Source organism: Equus przewalskii, chromosome 17 (assembly GCF_037783145.1).
Source record: "Equus przewalskii isolate Varuska chromosome 17, EquPr2, whole genome shotgun sequence".
Classification (NCBI taxonomy): Eukaryota; Metazoa; Chordata; class Mammalia; order Perissodactyla; family Equidae; genus Equus; species Equus przewalskii.
Window position 1 is genome coordinate 14333664 of NC_091847.1, and position 20061 is coordinate 14353724.

The 20061-nt window shown below is 34.0% G+C and overlaps 1 protein-coding gene across 4 annotated transcripts in view; it reads right to left on the reverse strand.

Annotated features, from left to right (window-relative positions):
• The window catches only part of DPP10 (dipeptidyl peptidase like 10), a 1232656-nt gene that overhangs the window by 68217 nt on the left and 1144378 nt on the right, over positions 1-20061 (reverse strand). For all 4 annotated transcript variants that reach the window (XM_070581203.1, XM_070581202.1, XM_070581204.1 and 1 more), the window contains 2 exons: positions 6926-6964; positions 2049-2156 (listed from right to left, as the gene is read on the reverse strand). In XM_070581203.1, the coding sequence (XP_070437304.1) occupies positions 2049-2156; positions 6926-6964 (147 nt within the window). The remainder of the gene's footprint in view (positions 1-2048; positions 2157-6925; positions 6965-20061) is intronic.

The following is a 20061-nucleotide window of genomic DNA, read 5'->3' on the forward strand; positions in this document are numbered from 1 at the left end:
TAAAGAAACTTTTGTTAGGTGCATAAATATCTCAATTTCTACATGCCAACATCATCCCCCCAGCCCCGCCCTTGCCAATCCCACACTTTTTAAAAGACACTATTTATCTTCTTAATTTGTTGAATACGCTGTCTTCTTCTTGAAATTGTATATTTAAAGATGTACTATACATCTTTCCCTATCCTTCACTGTATCTTATAAATATTCACAATTTGTATGTCATTTTGACCACCAGGATTTTTACACAGCTTCTTGAATATAAAATAGTGGGATTTAAAAATTCAGTAAAATGTCACCGTCAATTGCAAGATTTGGAAAGTGTGATTTATTTTTTTGGCGAAAATATCTTCCTAGTATTTACGATAGTAAAGTTTACGAATACCCAGCAAAAGTTAACCAGGAAAGCAATTTGCTAGTGAAGTTCCCTCCAGTTCACATAAAAAACAATTCCCTTAATTCTACCTGTTTGATATAATCATTTTAATAGTTGGATATAGAATCACCAAAAATTTTATTCATATATAAGTGCATATATTTATTTAGAACGCAAATGAGATCACACTATACATTAGTTTATAACCTGTTTTTCCAACTTAATGATATACTATGAAAATTAATCTACATTTCTATCGTGGAAATTATATATGTTCCAAATAATTTATTTTTGCTTTGATTAAAATTAAAGTTAAAATCATGACAATTATTTTAATAGTACAGAACTTTAAGAAGTGCTAAATTTTAAGCTATTGATACAAGATTTTAAGAATTCAAGGCACTGAGCTGCCTGATATAAATACATATATAGATAATGATAAAAGTTTGAAAATATGCATAAGACTTGAAGGTTTTGAAAACATAAAAGTGTCCATGCTGCTTTGGGATCTTTTGCCAATTTATACTTACTCTCTAGTTTCTAAGTATGAAAGTGATTCTCTGCTAGTTCGTTTATAAAACTCGCATAGAAGATTCCAATTTATCCACAATGCTTATCTTCATAAACTGTCTCCTACCTGTGAGACTAGAATGTTTATTTATTTGATTTTGAGGAAAACCTTATTTGTCATGAATATTTGTTACCGGAAATTAGATTCAAATTGACTCATTAATCTTGTCAAATTTAAACTGCTTATTGTGAACTTACAGATTTTTTTACAATTAGATAAACTGTATAAACTGTTAATATGAATTTGAAATTTAGAGGAAAAATAACCTTTTCCCCTACTTTTCACACTTCTTTTTTTTTTCTTTTGAGGAAGATTAGCCATGAGCTAACATCCACCACCAATCCTCCTCTTTCCTGCTGAGGAAGAGTGGCCCTAAACTAACATCTGTGCCCATCTTCCTCTATTTTACATGTGGGTGCCTGCCACAGCATGGCTTGATAAGCAGTGTGTAGGTCTGCATCCAGGATATGAACTGGCGAACCCCAGGCTGCAGAAGCAGAGCATGTGAATTTAACTGCCACGCCTCTGGGCTGGCCCTCTTTTCCCCTATTTTTAGGAGAAAATCCTTAGAAATATAATACAGACACTATGTCTTTGACAACACATAAAAAATCTATTTTATCCTGGCTTTTAAAACCTGCATGGTTTTCCTTGTGAGGTGTGTCATAATTTATTCAACTACTCAAATTTTGATGGACATTTAGTTTGCTTCCAGTATTTAAAACGTTTATAACACCTTAAAAATACGACTTGTACAACAAAGGTAATATGTATTTGTTGAATGAAAACTCTTCTCTAGATTGTCCTCAGGTCCTTGAAAGCAGGTATTGGGCACTTTTCATTTATTAAATTCTATAACCCAAGACCCCCTACTCATAGCACTCGTGTGGCTCACTAAATTTTATGGAATGTTGGGACTGTTTGGTGGGAAGGTACAGCTTGAATTTATGGCTATGGATAGGGATCCTCTTCCTAAAACGTCCCTGACTTAGAGATATGGCTGGACTTCACAGGCATTAACTGTAGATTCAGAATGCACAAGAATTGAGCCTTCCTTAACGTGACGGCGATGAAACGAAACCACAGAAAGAAGCGGGCACTTACCTGGACCAGGAACATAGCTATGTGGTGAAATTCTCCACGGCCCCCTTGCTTAACAGGAACTGTCATAAAGAATTTGCTGCCATCTCTAGAAAACACAGGCTCCTCATTCTAAAACACAGAAGTGCATATAACAATCTGAAAATGGCATGTGAAATTTGTGCTGTCAACTATTGCTAATTCATGCTTGGATTAGACCAATTATTGATTTAGAACTAGTTTGGAAAATAGTCAACTTACTTAAAAAATAAGTGTATGATAGTGTTTCTTTTAAAGCGAACTCAATGATGCATCGCGTGTATGTATGTGTTTGAATGGTGGGAAGGATGGGGAAGTTTCCTGAATAGTGGATAAGAAAAATTCACAATTAGACTAAAGCTACATTTTAAATTGGTTCAAAAAAGAACTTTCATATCCTTACATAAGATATGATTCTGTTTAGGAATTTATCCTTCAAAGATAAGCAAAATGTGGACATCTGTACCAGTTTATCAAAGTAATTTGTTTAATTTAGAAAATTTTATAAAGCACAATATTTAATATATTTTTCTGAAATCTTTCACTCAGCAACTCTAGTTACTTGAAAATATATTTCCGATGATGGATACATAAATTTCCTGAAAATACAAAAACCAAAAGGAAACAAAATTGGAAAGAATTCATTGAAAGTCATTTAACTGAAATTTCCCATCCTCACTGCTCACCCCTCCACAAACACGCAAACACAAATGCCCATTTGATGATTTTTTTAATTAAACTCTAGTGGCGTGTTAAATCAATAGAATTACTTTTGAAAATTATCTGGAGGCTATACATATAGATTGCCTTCTCACGCTACAGGGGAAACATTAAGAAAATGGATTTAACTAATAAAACATTGAGCTCTTTCCTATTGAATTAGTGAGAGTGATTATAGTATGGCGTAAAGCAAGGCTTGGATATGGTTTCCTCTGTAGGTCTTTAAATGGTTTACAAGCCCTTTGAGATGATCTGGCCCTCCCTTCTTTTTCTCATCTCATCTTCTTCCTTTCTCCCGCTTCCTCATTGTGCGTGCTCCTGCTCCAGGGCCTTTGCACTTTTTATTCCCTTTGTCTGGTTCTTTCTTGTATCTCTTTCATATCTCTGCTCTATGTCATCTTATCAGTGAGATGTTTCCTGATTACCCTATATAAAGGGTGATCAAGGAAGTCAGAGCAGCCAACTGTATCTGAATCCCTCATCCTCTTTTACCTACTTTCTATTTTTTTCCATAGCAACTAACACCACCCAACATATTATTTATTATTCAATCTTCTTTGTGTATGAGTGAATGTGTGTATATATGCATGTAGGTAGGTAGGTAGATAGGTAGGTAGGTAGTGTTCCTCTAGAATGTAAGCTCCGTGAGGCAGGAATCTTGCATTCTCCCCTGCTGTAACTCCAACACCTGGGACAGTGCCTGTCACACCAATTGTGTTTAATGATTATTTACTGAATGAATAAGTAAATTAATAAGTATTTTAATAATCTCAAGAGTCTGATTTTAGCTTCATTAGTAATATTCATTGATAGAAACACAAGGATAATATTTTCCTTGTCTACTTCATGGACACACATGAAAATATAAAGCCATATATGTGATAAATTTAAAACTCTGAAGTAGTACAATTCAGGCATGGGAAAATTGCATCACTGGGAATATACTAAATACTGACAAGATACTTGACTGAGTGAATCACAACTTTCAACTATGATAGACTCAATAATTCTGTACGTTCCACTGAATACCCTCTGGGATATTTCTCTCTTTGCCTTTGCACATGGGGTTTCTTCTGTCTGGACCAATCTTTCTGTCTTGCTTTTTGTGCCAAATCTTACCAATTTTTATAATTGTTTAAGTAAAAAACGTTTTCAAATTTCTGTAGTTAAAGAGTCTCTCTTAGTTAGGAAATCTCTCCTCAGAGATCCTAAAGACCATCCTGTATTTATCTCTATCATGAGTTTCGATGCACTCTATTACATGGTCACCTTCCTTCGCTAGGCAAGTAACGTTCAATTTTATCTTTTTAGCTCTATTTTCTAGGACACAGTAGGTGTCCTACTCATAATTGATTAGGTGAATGCATATGCACAAGGGGCAAAAAACTTTGTTATATATATCACTTTATCCACCATATTAACTCCAACTATTAGCTCCTCCCTTACTCAACATTCTCCCCTTGTGCTTTGCTCCAAAAATAAATTGCCTTTTTGTGGTATGAGGATATCTGAGCATCCTACTTTTTATATTGTACCCCCTCCTCCAATTTCAGCACCTTAGAAATGGTACTATAATTGAAATATATTGCTGAGCTTAAAACCTTCCCCACTAGACAATAACAGGCTATAAACATGCAGCTCTAATCAGACCCTTTCCTACGATCAAAGAAACTGAAGCCAATCTCATTGTCCACTTTCATGACCTTAAGCAAGTCAGTGTTTATGATACACAAGGCAATGAATTGGACATACCAAACTCTATCCTTTGACCAAACATTTTGTACACTGGTTATCCTTCTCTCTGTTCTTCCTACTATCCAGAAAGTGAGCATATTATGATTGTATTAAATTTTTAATCGTCCTTGAAAATTTGCTTCATCTCATTACTAATACCATTCTTATCCTACAAATTTCATCAAATTCTGAGTATTTCATGAAATTCTCTTAGAGCTTCTGGAGAAAATGTCAACTGTGACAAGCTACCATCTTATTTTCTTACTGAATAATTGACCACTGGTTTCTTTGCTTAAAAAACACTCATAAATTTGGGATTTAAAATGTAGATAACACAATCCCCAAAGAGCATGCTTTATGTTGATATATGTTAGACTATTACGAATGTCACTGGCAATAAAAATGGTAGCAAAATAGGTTTACTAATGCAGATCAATTCAGAATATATCAATATTATGCTGTTGTTTTGCATTGTTTTTATTTTCAGTATGCAACCTCATTTTGTGAGAGTCCATTATTGGTTACAAAATCAAGGATTTTTTTCCCCAAATTCATCTTGCACATTGACTAAGATTAAACAGCTTATATTAATATGTATCAGTAGATAGATAGATAGGTAGATAGATAGACAGATAGATAGATAGATAGATAGACAGATAGGCCTATACTTGAAACAAGCAATGGTTTTGCCCATTCACTGTCCTTCTTACTCTTTTTCTTTCTTTATTTAACAAGTATTTATGGTACTTTTCTTATGATCAGACTCTATATTTGACATTTGGTTTACAATGGAGAACAAAAAGATAAATATACTTCCTCTCTTTGTAAATTAGTAAAAAAAATCACAGAAATAATTGTATAACTGTTATACAAATATTACACTTGATTTTAAAACAACTTTTATTGAAGGACAGGCTCTGGTTAGAATGGTTGGAGGAGGTAACTTCTTAAGCAGGTGATTTAAGCCGAGGTTTGAAAAGTGAGCAGCCTTCATGTAAGAAAGCAGTTGAGAAAATTTTGTTTAGAAGGAATATTTCATAGAAAGACACTGTGACTGTGTGGGCTAACGTGCCTAGAATGGAGAAAACTGGCTAAAAGACGGAATGGTGCAGAGCTGGAAAAGCTTTCAATTTAATTCGTTGTGGACCCTTAAAGTATGTTGGTCTTTATCTGTAGAACAAAGGGATAGATAAAAATTGTTTTAGTCGTGAGAGTGGGAGTATGATGATAATGTGGATGGTGACAATCAAATACATATTTTGAAAAGTTTGCTCAGCCAGCCTGCAGTGTGGAGAATGAGCAGACTGGCTGGTGCCTAGGGGATTAAGAGTTCACCAGTTAAGGAGGAACTGGAGTATGTGTAGTTTGATCCTGTATGGTGTTTGTGAATTGCAGAAAAGTAAACTGACTTGAGGTCTTTGAAAGCAAAATCAAAGAACTTGGTGATGAATAATATATGCAGATAAGGATGAGAAAATGTTCAAGAATGACCACTAGGTTTATGATTTTAATAGCTGGGTGGATAATTACGGCCTTGATTCCTATGATAAGAAGACAGAAAACTGACTAGAAGAGGGAGATGTTCAGTTTGGACCTGTGGAGTGTACAGCTACTTTTATACATTTAGGAGGAGATGCCAAGCATGAATTTGGATGTTTCAGAACTCAGAGAAGTGGGTTGCCTGGGCTATACATTTGGAGGTCTCATTATACGAATGGTAATTGAAACCACAATATGCGTGACATCTAGGGAGAGAACATAAAATAAAAGATCAGTGTAAAGAACAAAAATCCAAACCAAACAAAACACTTCCCTCTGCAGGAAGTAGTGATGGAGTTAGTAGCAAAATGGGTTCAGCCATATTTGGATAATTTACTCATGTTTCCTTCTAAAGTGGCCAGTAGGAGACCATGTTATAGAGATATTTGGTAGTTATTCTATTGTGATCGTCTCATTCCAGCTTCATTTTTGTCACAAACTAGCATTGAGAGCTAGGATACATCTAAGGAAAGAAGCGTTCATCTGAATAATCTCCATGTAACCAATTTATGTGGAGGTTTGCTCAATTTTCTGGGCAATTTGAGCAATGCTGATGGTTTCTAGTTTTACGGCTCACAACTTTTTCTCTTTCATCTACACAAAAGTTTACTTATACGAATGATCCTGAAATGAATCCTGGTAGTTCTTCAACTTACGTCCTATAAAAACCAAAAATAACCTTTTCACAAACGATGTCATCGAAAGCCCAAGTAATAAATATTTTAATGCAAAAGACTCAGTCAAATACACCAAAGACTTTAAGGCATATTACTGAAATAATTTTTAAGAGAAAGTTATATATAACAAATGGGTGAATAGGATGGGCACAATGGCCAAAACGTGACATAAAGAGACCACCTACGCCATACCTGTTTAGAGAGCCATGTATCTGATGTCATCTCGTATTTCTGAAACAAAACAATTAACTGTGTTAAGCATCTAAAGACCAAAATGAACATGCATTGATTTAACTTTTTTTACACTGTTATCCTTTAGGCATTTTTTTTCTGTCGTTGCTGGTGAAATACCATGAGAGATCCCTTGTCATTATTGATTTAAACGGAATGAATAAGTAGGGAATTGGGATTAAATGATAATTTAATTATAAAGTCTTTTCCTTGGTAAGCTCCTTCAGAATTCCCAGTGGTAAGTCACCAGGGATAGAAGACCATTTTCCAGCTCTGTTTGATTACCTCATTCAAACTATTTTGAACCATTAGACATTGTGTCTTTTCACCTCTAAGCATCATCAGGAACAAAAATATTAAGTCCTTCAAGAGAACTGGGCAAACAGCCATGAATAAAAGGAAAAGGTGAACATTCTGTCAACATTCAATGTACTCTTCATCATAGTCATTTTTTTCCCTTAGGGAAAAACAATTACAAATTTGAAATGGCAAAATTGTATGTTTCTTTAAAATAATCTTGCAAAGGATAGAACCAGAATTATATTTCAAAAAGCAAAATTAGACTAATTGAAGCTCAAGTTAAATATATGCAGATAAAATAAATTTTAATAATGCTGTTTACATGTAGTAACATGAAATATTTTGTAGTTTTCTGGAAAAAATGATTCTATAATAGAAGTATTCAAATGAAGAAAACTAAATCACAATATATTAAGGATTTGGCATATATGCAGAGGTACTCATTTCAAATTGTAAAGAATAATAATTATTTATTTATAGTTTTTTTGAACCAGTTTCCCTTTATAAAGTCATATTATTATTACATTATAATTGACCACTTTTTCTTTTCTGGGTGTTTTTTAAAAATAGATTTTTCTCTATATGTAGCATCAGGGAAACATCTAACTAAATCATTCTTTGATTTCTATTCACAAGTCAGCAATAACCGTCCTTGATATCGGTAAAACACACACAAAAACATATTGATGCCGCTGCTCTTTAGTGTCACTAAGTTTTGTTAGGACCCGTGAGAGTCCAAAATTTCACATGATTATTTGTCGTCTTATTTCAATTTTAACAGAAAGTAAAATTTTTTGAACTTTACAAAAAGAATAGAAATGTGATAGAATATAAATAAGCTATCAAATCAAGATTACGATAGAGTTCCTGTATCTATTTTCTATTGAAGCATGTTAATATGTCCATGCTGTTACCTAGAAGGATTATCCTTGTAAAGAGAAGATGACAGGCTTTCTCTAACTAGAATATACACATGACAATTTTTAAATGACTTAGCAATCAGCTGAATAAGAAACCACCCAGAACACTTTAACAAACAAATAATGAAATCCTAGTTAGTCTACAAGCTAGCCAAATGAAAGAGTGATGAAAATAAATTTTCTAATAAATACAAATTAAATGTGAAGAGCATCAGTCAAACCCAATAAGTAAATGGCCAACTCATCTGCCTCATTTCCACCTCACTCCAATTAAAGAGAAATTTCTTTCTCTGTATTTCTTTTATAGGCCATTTAAAAACAATGTTTTAAAAATATTGAAGTGTAATTTGCAAATAGTGAAATGTACAGATCTTAAGTGTATGTGATGAGTTTTGACAAACTTATTAAGGTTCCATCGAGATGTAAGACCTTTCCATTTCCACACGTTTCCTCATGCCCATTCCAAGAGTTTCCAAAAAGCCAATTGCTCTTCTGAACTCTTTCTCCGTGGATTAGCTCTGCCCATTTTAGCAATTCAGGTAATTGAAACTATGTATTATGTACTCTTTTGTGGGGGGCTTCTTTTATAACACCTTTCTGAGATCCATTGGTACTGTTGAGTGTATCAGTATTCTGTTTCTTTTTAGACAGCTGAGTAGAATTCCCTTGTATAGATACTCCTCATATTGTTTATCCATTCCTTGCTAATATACAATTGGGTAGTTTCTTTTTAGCTATTGTGAAAAAATTTTTCTAAAGATTTTGTTTTCTGCTTTATCTCCCCAAACCGCCCCCCCCCCCCCGCCCCGTACACAGTTATATATCTTAGTTTCAGGTTCTTCCAGTTGTGGGATGTCTAAAGATATTTTCAAAAGTTCGTTGGTGGACACAGGTTTTTATTTTTTGTACAAATATCTAGGAATAAGATTACTGGGTATATATATATAACATATATATATATATAAATATGTTTTTATATGTGTGTTTAACTTGAAACTGTAAAATCAGTTTTTAAAGTTGTTGTATCACTTTATACATCTACCTACAAAGAACGAGAATTTCAATCCTCCACCTCCTCGTCAACAGTTAAATCTGTCACCCTTTTTGTTGCTGATGTTCATTTGGTTTTTTTTTTTCTTTGCCTTTTGGTGAGGAAGATTGGCCCTGAGCTAACGCCTGTTGCCAAACGTCCTCTTTATTTTTCTCCCCAAAGCCCCAGTACATAGTTGTATATCCTAGCTGTAGATCATTCTAGTTCTTCTTTGTAAGATGCCAGCACAGCATGGCTTGATGAGCAGTGTACAGGTCCACGCCTAGGATCCGTACAGGTGACCCCTGGGCCACAAAGCAGAGCATGCAAACTTAACCACTAGGCCATGGGGCCGGCCTCTGTTGCTGATGTTTTCATTGTAGTCATTTTAATAGAATGCAGTGCTACATCGTTATGATTGAATCTATGTTTTCCTAGTGTCTAATCATGTTGAGTGCTTTTTCATGCATTTATTACTTCCTTAAAAGTATCTTTTCACACATTTTGAATTTTGTATTGGGTTGTCACTTTATTATTGAGTTGTATATATTTCTTTGTCAGATACACATTTTACAGAATATTTTTTCGCAGTCTGTGGTTAGCTATTCAATTTCCTAACCATGACTTTGATAACAAGTTTCTAATTTTGATGATGCCAAATGTATTATTTTGTTATTTAAGATGAATGATTTTTTACCTATTCAATATTGTGAAGTTATATCCCATATTTTCATCTAGAAGATTGACAGTATTAGCTCTTAGATTTAGGGCTGCAATTTATCTCAAATTAATTTTAGAATATTGTATGAGATAGATGTCAACCATCATTGTATTTTTCATTAGATTATTGATTGCTCCAGCACCATTTCCCCCCACTGAAATGTTTTGGCACTTATATTGAAAATCAATTGATCACATAAATATGGATCTATTTCTGGAAACTCTACTCAGTTCAATTGATCTATTTGGGTTTCCTCATGCCTCTACCACAATCTCTCAGTTTTTGTGGCTTTTTAGTTATTCTTGAAATCATTTAGTGCAACTCCTCCAACATTCTTTTTCTTTACAAGATTGCTTTGGCTCACAAGGTCTTCTGCATTTCCATATACCTTGTAGAATCAGCTTGCCTGTTTCTACCAAAAAAAGTCTGCTGGGACTTTAATTGGCATTTTATTGACACCATAATTCAATTTGCGTAGAACTGACATCTATAATATTAAGCTTTTCAATTCAAGAAATAAGTTCTACTTATTTAGGTCTTCTTTAATGCCTTTCAGTAAAGTTGTAGTTTTCAGGAGTGAAATTTTGCACATTATTTGTTAAATTCATCCTCATGTATTTCATGTTTTAAAGATTTTTATGGTGTTTTTATTTTCCATCATAATAATATGAGTATATTGATATATATTTTATTGCTTCTTAGTTATTTTGAAACAAGTGCAAACTTACAAAGAAGTTAAAAGACCAGTTCCAGAAACATCTACATATCCTTTAGACATGTTCCTCATTTATTTGTATTTTGCTCCGCTTGCTTTATTATCTCTCTCTCTCTCTCTCCTGTTTCTAAATCTTTTGAGAAGAAAGTGGAAGTGTATTTTTTCAAAATCAATTAGAAGCTAGGAATATAATTTTTTAAAACAATTTGAAAGCAATTTTGAGGCATTGTATCCATTTACTCCCTAATAATTCAGCAAGAATTTCTTTTAAAAATCACGACATTCTACATATTTACATATTTTTAACAGTAAAATGGTCAAAATCAGGAAATGGAACAAATGGTTGAAGGTGGTATCTTGACTTGTGAATTGGGACCTATTCTAGTATTTTTTTGGTAGATTTCTTACTTTTTATGTTTATGACAATACCACCTACAAATAAAGATAGTTTTACTTCTTCCTTACCGATTATCATGGTATTCATTCCTTGGCAAGTTACTCTGGATAGAGTCTCTAACAAAGTTTGCATTAAGAGAGTTAGAATGTATATCTTTTACCTTATTGTTGATCTCATGGTGAACAAGGAAAGTGTTTCACTATTGAGTATAACATTTCGGGGGGTATTTTGTGGGTGTCCTTTATCAGCCTGGGGACATTACTTTCTATCCATTTATGTTGAAAGCTATCATGAAGGAGTATTGAGGCTTGTCAATTGCTTTCTCTTCATCTACAGAGATAGTTATTTATTTTTCTTCTTTTTTTCTGTTAAAATAATAAATTACATTGACTGGTTTTCAATATTAATCCAATTCTAAATTCCCAGGATAAACACCATTTAGTCATGATGCACCGTACTCTATATTGCAAGGGATGATATAATAATATGCTTAAGGATTTTTTTGTTCTCTCTTGTAACATTCTTGTCTAGTCTTGATAAGAGGATTATGTCACCTTTATAAAATAAAGCTGAAAATTTCTCTTCCTTCTCCACTTTCTGAAGAATGTAAGAATGTAGAATTTATTCCTTTTTTCCCCAGTTTTATTGAGATATAATTGACATATAACACTGTATAAGTTTAAGGTGTACAACATAATGATTTTATATATGTATATATTGTGAAATGATTACCACAATAAGTTGAGTCAACATCCATCAATTCATATAGCTATAAATTTTTTTCTTGTGATGAGAACTTTTAAAGTTTACTCTTAGTAACTTTCAAATATATAATACAGTATTGTTAACTACAGTTATCATACTGTACATTACATTCCAGAACTTATTTATCTCGTAACTAGAAGCTTGTACTTTCTAAACACCTTCACTCAACTCCCACCACCCCCAACCACCACCTCTGGCAAACAGATCTAATCTCTGTTTCTGCAAGTTTGGTTTTTTAGATTCCACATATAAGTGAGATCATACGGTGTTTGTCTTTGTCTGATTTATTTCACTGAGCTTAAATGCCCTTAAAGTCCATCCAAGTGGTTGCAAATAGCAGAATTTCCTTCTATAATGGCTAAATAGTATTCCACCGTGTATATCACATTTTCTTTATCCATTCATCCATTGATTGACACTTGGGTTTTTTTCCATGTCTTGGTTATTGTAAATAATGCTGCAATGAACATGGTGATGCAAATATCTCTTCATGATAGTGATTTCATTCCCTTTGGATATATACCCAGAAGACGAATTGCTGGATGATGTGGTAGTTTTATTTTTAAGTTTTTGAGGATCTGCCATACTGTTTTCCATAGTGACTGGACCAATATACATTCCCACTACAGTGTACAAGGCTTCCCTTTCCTCCGCTTCCTTGCCACCATTTATCTCTTGTTTTTTTGATGACAGCCATTTTAACAGGTGTGAGGTGATACGTCATTGTGGCTTTGATTTGCATTTGCCTAATGATTAGTGATGTTGAATACGTTCTTATGTGCTTGTTGGCTATTCGACTGTCTTCTTTGGAAAAATGTCTATTCAGGTATTTTGCCCATTTTTTGATTGAATTATTATTATTAATATTATTTGCTATTGAGTTATATGAGCTCTTTGTATATTTGGCATATTAAGCCCTTATCAGATATATGATTTGCAAATATTTTCTCCAATTGCATAGGTTGACTTTTCATTTTGTTGACGTTTCTTTTGCTGTGCAGTAGTTTTTTAGTTTGATTTAGTTTATTTTTGATTTTGTTGCTTGTGTTTCAGATGTCATATCTAGAAATTCATTGCCAAGACCGAATTAAAAAGTTTTCCCTATGTTTTCTTCTAGAAGTTTTATGAATTCAGATCTTATATTTGTCTTTTTGAGTTAAATTCCGTGACTGGTGTAAGATATGGGTCCAATTTCATTTTTCTGCATGTGGTCATCTAGTTTTCCCAAAACTATTTGTTGAAGAGACTATCCTGTTCCCATTGGATGTTCTTAGCTCCCTTATCAAATATTTGTTGACCATATATGAGGGAGTTTAATTCTGGGCTCACTATTCTGTTCCATGGGCCTGTGTGTCTGTTTTTATGCCAATGTGATACTGTTTTAACTACTGTATCTTTGTAATATAGTTTGAAATCCAACAGTGTGATGCCTTCAATTTTGTTCTTCTTTCTCATGATTGCATTGGCTACACAGGGTCTTTGGTGGTTCCATATAAATTTTAGGATTGTTTTTCTCTATCTGTAAAAAATTCTGTTGGAATCTTGACAGGGATTGCACTGAATCTGCAAATGGCCTTGGGTAGTATGGACATTTTAACAATATCAGTTTTTCCAATCCATGAACACAGGATATCTTTCCACTTTTTTGTGTGTTATTCAACTTTTTTCATCAATGTCCTATAGTTCTCAGTGTAGATTCTTTCACCTTGTAACTTAAATTCATTCCTAAGTATTTTATTATTTTGGATGCTATTGCAAATGGAATCATTTTCAAATAATTTGTTGTTAGTGTATAGGAACACTATTGATATTTGTACATTGATTTTGTATCTTACAACTTTACTGAATTCATTGATTAGATCTAATAGTTTTCAGTGGAGTCTTTAGTATTTTCTATATAGAAAATCATGTCATCTGCAAATAGAGACAGTGTTACTTCTTCCTTTCCAATTGTGATGCTTTTCACTTCATTTCCTTGTCTCATTGGTCTTGCTATGACTTCCAGTACTATGTTGAATAGGAGTGGTGAGAGTGGCAGCCTTATCTTGTTCCTGATCTTACAGGAAAAGCTTTCAACTTTTCACCATTGAGTATGAAGTTAGCTGTGGGTTTATCATATATGGACTTCTGTATTATGCTGAGGTGCTTTTTATATTCACTTTGTTGAGTATTTTTATTATAAATGGATGTTGGATTTTGTCAAATGATTTTTCTGCATCTATTGAGATAATTTTTATGTTTCACTCTGTTAATGTGGTGTTCCACATTACAGTACTGGTGTACCAATTACCAGATGGTTTGCTGGTATTTTGTTGAGAATTTTTGCATCTACATTCATCAGGGATATTGACCTGTAGTTTTCTTTTCTTGTAGTGTCCTTGTCTTGCTTTGGTATCAGGGTAATGCTGGCCTCATACAATGAACTTGAGAGTGTCCCCTGATCTTTCCTTTTTGGGAAGTGTTTGAGAAGGATTGGTATTAATTATTCTTTAAATAGTTGGTAATATTCACCATTGAGGCCATCTGGTCCTGGGCTTTTCTTTGTTGGGACATTTTTGATTACTGATTCAATCTCCTTACTAGTAATTAGTCTGTTCAGATTTTCTACTTCTTCATGATTCAGTCTTGGTAGGTTGTATGTTTCTAGGAATTTGTACATTTATTCTAGGTTGTCCAATTTGTTGGTATACAATTGTTCATAGTAGTCTCTTATGAACCCTTGTATTTCTGTGGTATCAGTTATGTATCTTCTTTCATTTATAATTTTTTAAAAAATTTAATCCTATCTCTTTTTGTCATGGTCAGTCTAGCTAAAAGTTTGTCAATTTTGTTTATTTTTTCAAAGAACAAGCTCTTGGTTTTATTAATTGGTTCTACTGTTTTCCAGTTCTCTATTTCTTTTGTTTCTGCTCTAATCTTTATTATTGCCTTACTTCTGCTAATTTGGGGCTTAGTTTATTCTTCTTTTTCTAGTTCCTTGAGGTGTAAAATTAGGGGTTTTTTGAGATCTATCTGTTTTCTAGATGTGTGTGTTAATAACTATAAAGCTCCCTCTTAGAATTGTTTTTAATGATTCCCATAAGTTTTGGCATATTGTGTTTCCATTTTTGTTTGTCTCAAGATAATTTTTTTATTTTCCTTTAACTTCTTCTTTGATTCATTGGTTGTTGAATAATTCTTTGTTTAATTTCCACATATTTGTGAATTTTCCAATTTTCCTCCTGTTATTCCTTTCTAGTTTCATACCATTGTGGTCAGAAAAAGATACTTGGTATGATTTCAGTTTTCTTCAATTTGCTAAGACTTCTTTTGTGGTCTAACATATGATCTATCCTAGAACACAGTTCCACATGTGCTTGAGAAGAATGTGTATTCTGCTGCTGGTGGGTGGAGTGTTCTGTATATGTCTGTTATGTCCATTTGTTTTATAGTGTTATTAAAATGAACTGTTTCTTTGATTTTTCCCTCTGTATGCTCTATCTATTGTTGACAGTAGGGTAGTGACATCTCCAACTATTATTATATTGCTTTGCTTTCTCTTTTTAGTCCTGTTAGTATTTGCTTTATATATTTAGGTGCTCTTATGTTGGGTGCATAAATATTTACAATTATTATGTCTTCTTGATGGATTGAACCCTTTATTTTTACATAATGACATTTTTTGTCTATTGTTGCCATTAGCTTAAAGTCTATTTTGTCTGATATAAGTATAGTTTCTTCACTTCCTTTTGTGTATCATTTGCTTGAAATATCTTTTTTCATACGTTTGCTCTCAATCCATGTGTGTCTTTAAAGTAAAGTGAGTCTCTTGTAGGCAGCATATTGCTAGATCTTTTTTTTTAAATCCATTCAGCTATTCTATTTCTTTTGATTGGAGAATTTAATCTATTTCCACTTACAGTAATTATTGATAGACAAGGACTTACTATTGCCATTTTTTTAATTGTTTTCTAACTGTTTTATAGATCCATTGTTCCTTGCTTCTTATCTTGCTGTCTTCTTTTGTGGTTTGATGACTTTTTGTAGTGGTATCCTTTGACTCTTATATCATAATCTCTTATGTAACTACTACAAATTTTTCTTTTGTTATTGCCATCAGATTTACATAAAATATCTTATATTTATAACATCCTTTTTTAAGGTGATAGCAACTTAGCTTCAATAGATCTCTGTTTCTTTAGAGTCAGATAGCAGAGATTTATTAATTTCCTTTGGTGGTGTCATGCTTACCTGACTTTCTTGCAATCCTTGATTCCTTACATTGGTATCTGGGCATTTGAGTAAGTGATGTCCTCTTCCAAACTTCACAGGTTTGCTTTGGCAGAAACAGTCCTTCACCAATCAAGTAGCTTGGGGCTGTAAAGAGGTTAGCTGGTAGAGTCCTTAAAAAGGTGGAGCTTGCTACTGGAGTCTGTTTTTGAGTGAAACCACTGCTCAAGCTCTGAGGTGGAAAGGTGCCACTGACTGAGAATAGTTAGATAGGACTGGCTTGATTCCTTGCCCCAAGTGTGGCTATAGAATGGGCTCCACTACTTCTTGGATTCTCTGTTCAAGCTTCTTAGTTGGGTGGGACTGGGTAGTATAATGAGCGGAAGGCTGGACTATGAATTACCTTCCTTACCTGAGCAGGGTGGCAGAATGGGCCACAAGGCCAGCACAGCTCATTGTTTGGGGACCTAAATTAGGCAGAACTGCACACTGAGTTCCCTGGCAAGATGGGCCACTGACTTTGCTCTACAGATGGTCAGAGCCACTGGTCAGGTTCTCTACTCAAGTGCCACTGTTAGTGAGGATGTAGGATGGGTTACACAGCATCTTGGATGCTCTGATTAGGTTTCCTGTTTGGATGGCCTAGAGGCTGTAGTCAGCAGTGAGTGGGGCTAAGAATTAGCTTCCCTGCCTGAATCAGGTCACAGATCAGCTCCAAAGGTTGGCAAGTCTCTTTCTTTAAAGACTGATCAAGACAAACTACACACAACACTCCCTGTCCAGATGGAGACATTAGCTTGGCTCTGCTGAAGGGAAATGCCACTGGCTGGGCTTTCTGCTCAGGTGCAGCTGGGCTACATAGCTTTCTGGGTCATCTGGCCAGGTTTCCTGGTCCAGCAGTGCGGAGGATTGCCCTCAGTAGTAGGTGGGGCTATCAGTTAGCTTTCTTGCCTGGGCAGCGCTGCAGAACAGGCTTCAGCGCTGGCCAAGCTCACCTTTTGGGTCCTGTATCAGGCAGACTACATACCTAGTTCACTGACCAGATGAGACCACTGTCACTGGCAAAGCTACTGGTTTGAATTTCTATGTGGGTGCCACTGGGAGGATGAACTCTGTCTGTCAAGATCTGAGTGTTGGTTGCTATAAGCTCTGTCTCCCTTCTCCATCACAATTTGATCTCCCGAGGACAAACCCCACAGATTTCCTCCATGATCCTTATGAGGTGAGACTCGAGTGGGCCTCCTAGGAAGCAACCCACAATGCAGGTGGAGCTGGATGGCCATCTTGGGATCTCTTTTTCTCACTGGAGAAACTGTAGGTCTTCTTGTTGTGGCACTGTGCTGGCCTAGGGGAGAGGCAATGTGGTCAAAGTGTGCCTGTTCCTCGTCCCCTTCTAATGGGGTTCTTCACAGTCTCTGTGGTCTAGGGAGTGCTTCAGCTTCACTCCCAGGTTCTGGGATTGTCACAACCAAGTCCTGCTTATGAATAGTTGCTGGTTGGTCTTCTTGTGAGAAGGACCGAAGTCTGGAATGACCTACGTTGCCATCTTGATAACTTATGTCACTGCTGTTATTCCTTAAATTGTTGATAGAATTCATCATTGAAGCCACTGGATCCTGGAGTTTTCTTTGTGGGAAGATTTCTAATTATGGATTCAACTTCCCTAATTGGTATAGAATTATTCAAGTGCTCTTTCTCTTCTTACATTAGTTTTGCTAATTTGTGTCTTTCAAATATTTTTTTCATGTCATCTACTTGAGAATTTATTGGCATACTACTCCCTTTTTACCATTTAAATATTTATAAACTCTATAGTGATGTCTCCTTTCATTCTTGATATTGGTAATTTGAGGGTTTTTTTCTTCCATAGTATAAATAAGGATTTATCAATTATTCATGCTTTAAAGAAATAATTTTTGCTTTAATTGGTTTTCTCTATAGATCATTTTTTGTTTTATTAATTTGTGCTCTTATATTTATTATTTTATTCCTTCTAGTTACTTTGAGTTAAATTTGCACTTCTTTCTTTAGTTTTATAACTTGGAGTTTTATCATTGATTAATACCTTTTTCTTTTTCTAATATAAGCATTTAAAGATATAAATTTCATTTTAAGCACCATTTTGCTTCATGCATATGTTTTGACATTTTGTGTTTTCATTATGTTTGAGTTTAAAATAGTTTTTAATTTTTCCTGTGACTTGTTCTTTAACTTATGAGTGATTTAGGCGCATTAGTATTTTTTATTTTCCAAATATTTGTTGATTTCCCAAGTATCTTTCACTTACTAATTTCTAATTTAATTCCCCTGTGGTCAAACAATATACTCTATTTGATTTCAATTCTTTTTGATTTTAGACTTGTGAATATTCCCTTTGCACTTGAAAAGATTGTTTATTTTGAAGTTGTCAGATGAAATGTTTTCTAAATATCAATTTGGTTAGGTTGTTGATAGTGTTGTCCAAATCTTTTGCATCCTTACTGATCTTTTGAATACTTACTTCATCAAGTACTTTGAAAAGAATACTTACATCTCCAAGTATAATTGTTTCTAATCCTTCTTTAATTTTGTCATGTTTTGCTTATGAATTTTGCTTAAGTATTTTGAAGCTTTATTATTAGATGCATGTGTATTTAGAATTGTTATATCTTCCTAATCAATTGACACCGTATCATTATGAAATGACTCTATTAATATCTGTAATATATACTGTTTTAGTTTAAGTTATCAATTACCTTTCAGAAAAATTAAAGACTAGAAAGTATTTTATTTTATTTTATTTTATCACATACTCACCATTTGTGGCATCTTTCTTTCCTTCATTTAGTCTGAATTTTCATCTGATGTCATCTCTTTGAGTTTGAATAACTTCATTTCATGTACAGATCTACCAATGATACATTATTTCAGTCCTAATTTACCTAAAAATATTTTTTTGTCTCCCTTTTTGAAAGACATTTCCATAGGACATAGACTTCTAGTTTGACATTGTTTTCCTTTAAGTCCTTTAAAAATGTCTCTCCATTGTTTCCTGACTTACACTGTTTCTACGAGACACAGACAGTAATTCTTGTCATTGTATTCTCCAATATGTAATGTGTTTTTCTCTCTGGCTGCTTTAAAATTTTTTCACTTAATCTTGGGTTTGCAATAATTTGAGTAAAATGTGCCTAGGTATTTTTTCTTTGTCTTTATCCTGTTTGGGATATGCTAACTTCTTGGATATATGGGTTAATGGCTTTTCCTCAAATTTGGGATATTTTAAGTCATTAGTTTCTAAGTATTTCCTGCTTAAATATCTCAAGCCTGGCCTTCTGTGAATACATGTTTACACGTATACCAGTTAATATTGTTCTACAGGTAATTGAGGCTTCGTTAATTTTTTTTCAGCCCTTTTTCCCTCAGGACTTCAGTTTGGATTGTTTCTATTTCCCTCACTACAACAGTGTCCAATTTGTTGTTAAGCCAATCTAGGCAATTTTTCATTTCAGATGCTTTATTTTTCAGTTCCTGAAATTCCATTGTGTTGTTTTTTTACAGCTTATATTTCTCTACTAAAATTTCTCATCTGTCTATTAATTAAAGCCATGCTTTTATTTAATATGTTAAATATCTTTCTAACAGCTTTAAAAAAATCCTGTGTTTGTTAATTACAATGTCTCTACCCTGTGTAAGTCTGCTTCTATTGACTCTTTTTGGGGATGTGAGTGTGTTATATTTTCTATATCTCTACATAGATAGTATGTTTTTATTACTGATTGGTATAATAAATGTTACATTTCTGAGAGTTGATTTTTTTCTTGATTTTCCTTTTAAAATAGTAAACTTTGTTCTGGCAGACAGCTAATTTACAAGCAGATGGACTTGATTCCTTCAAGGTTTGATTTAAAGGTTTACTTGAAGGAGTCTAGAACAGCTCTAGTCCTAATACATTGTCCTTCCGGGCTCTGAGTTGAATTCATAGGGTTTTCAGTGAAAGCGCTCTAATTTTGCTATTCAGAACTCCAAAATCTCCAAGCATTACGCAACCTGCAGATTCT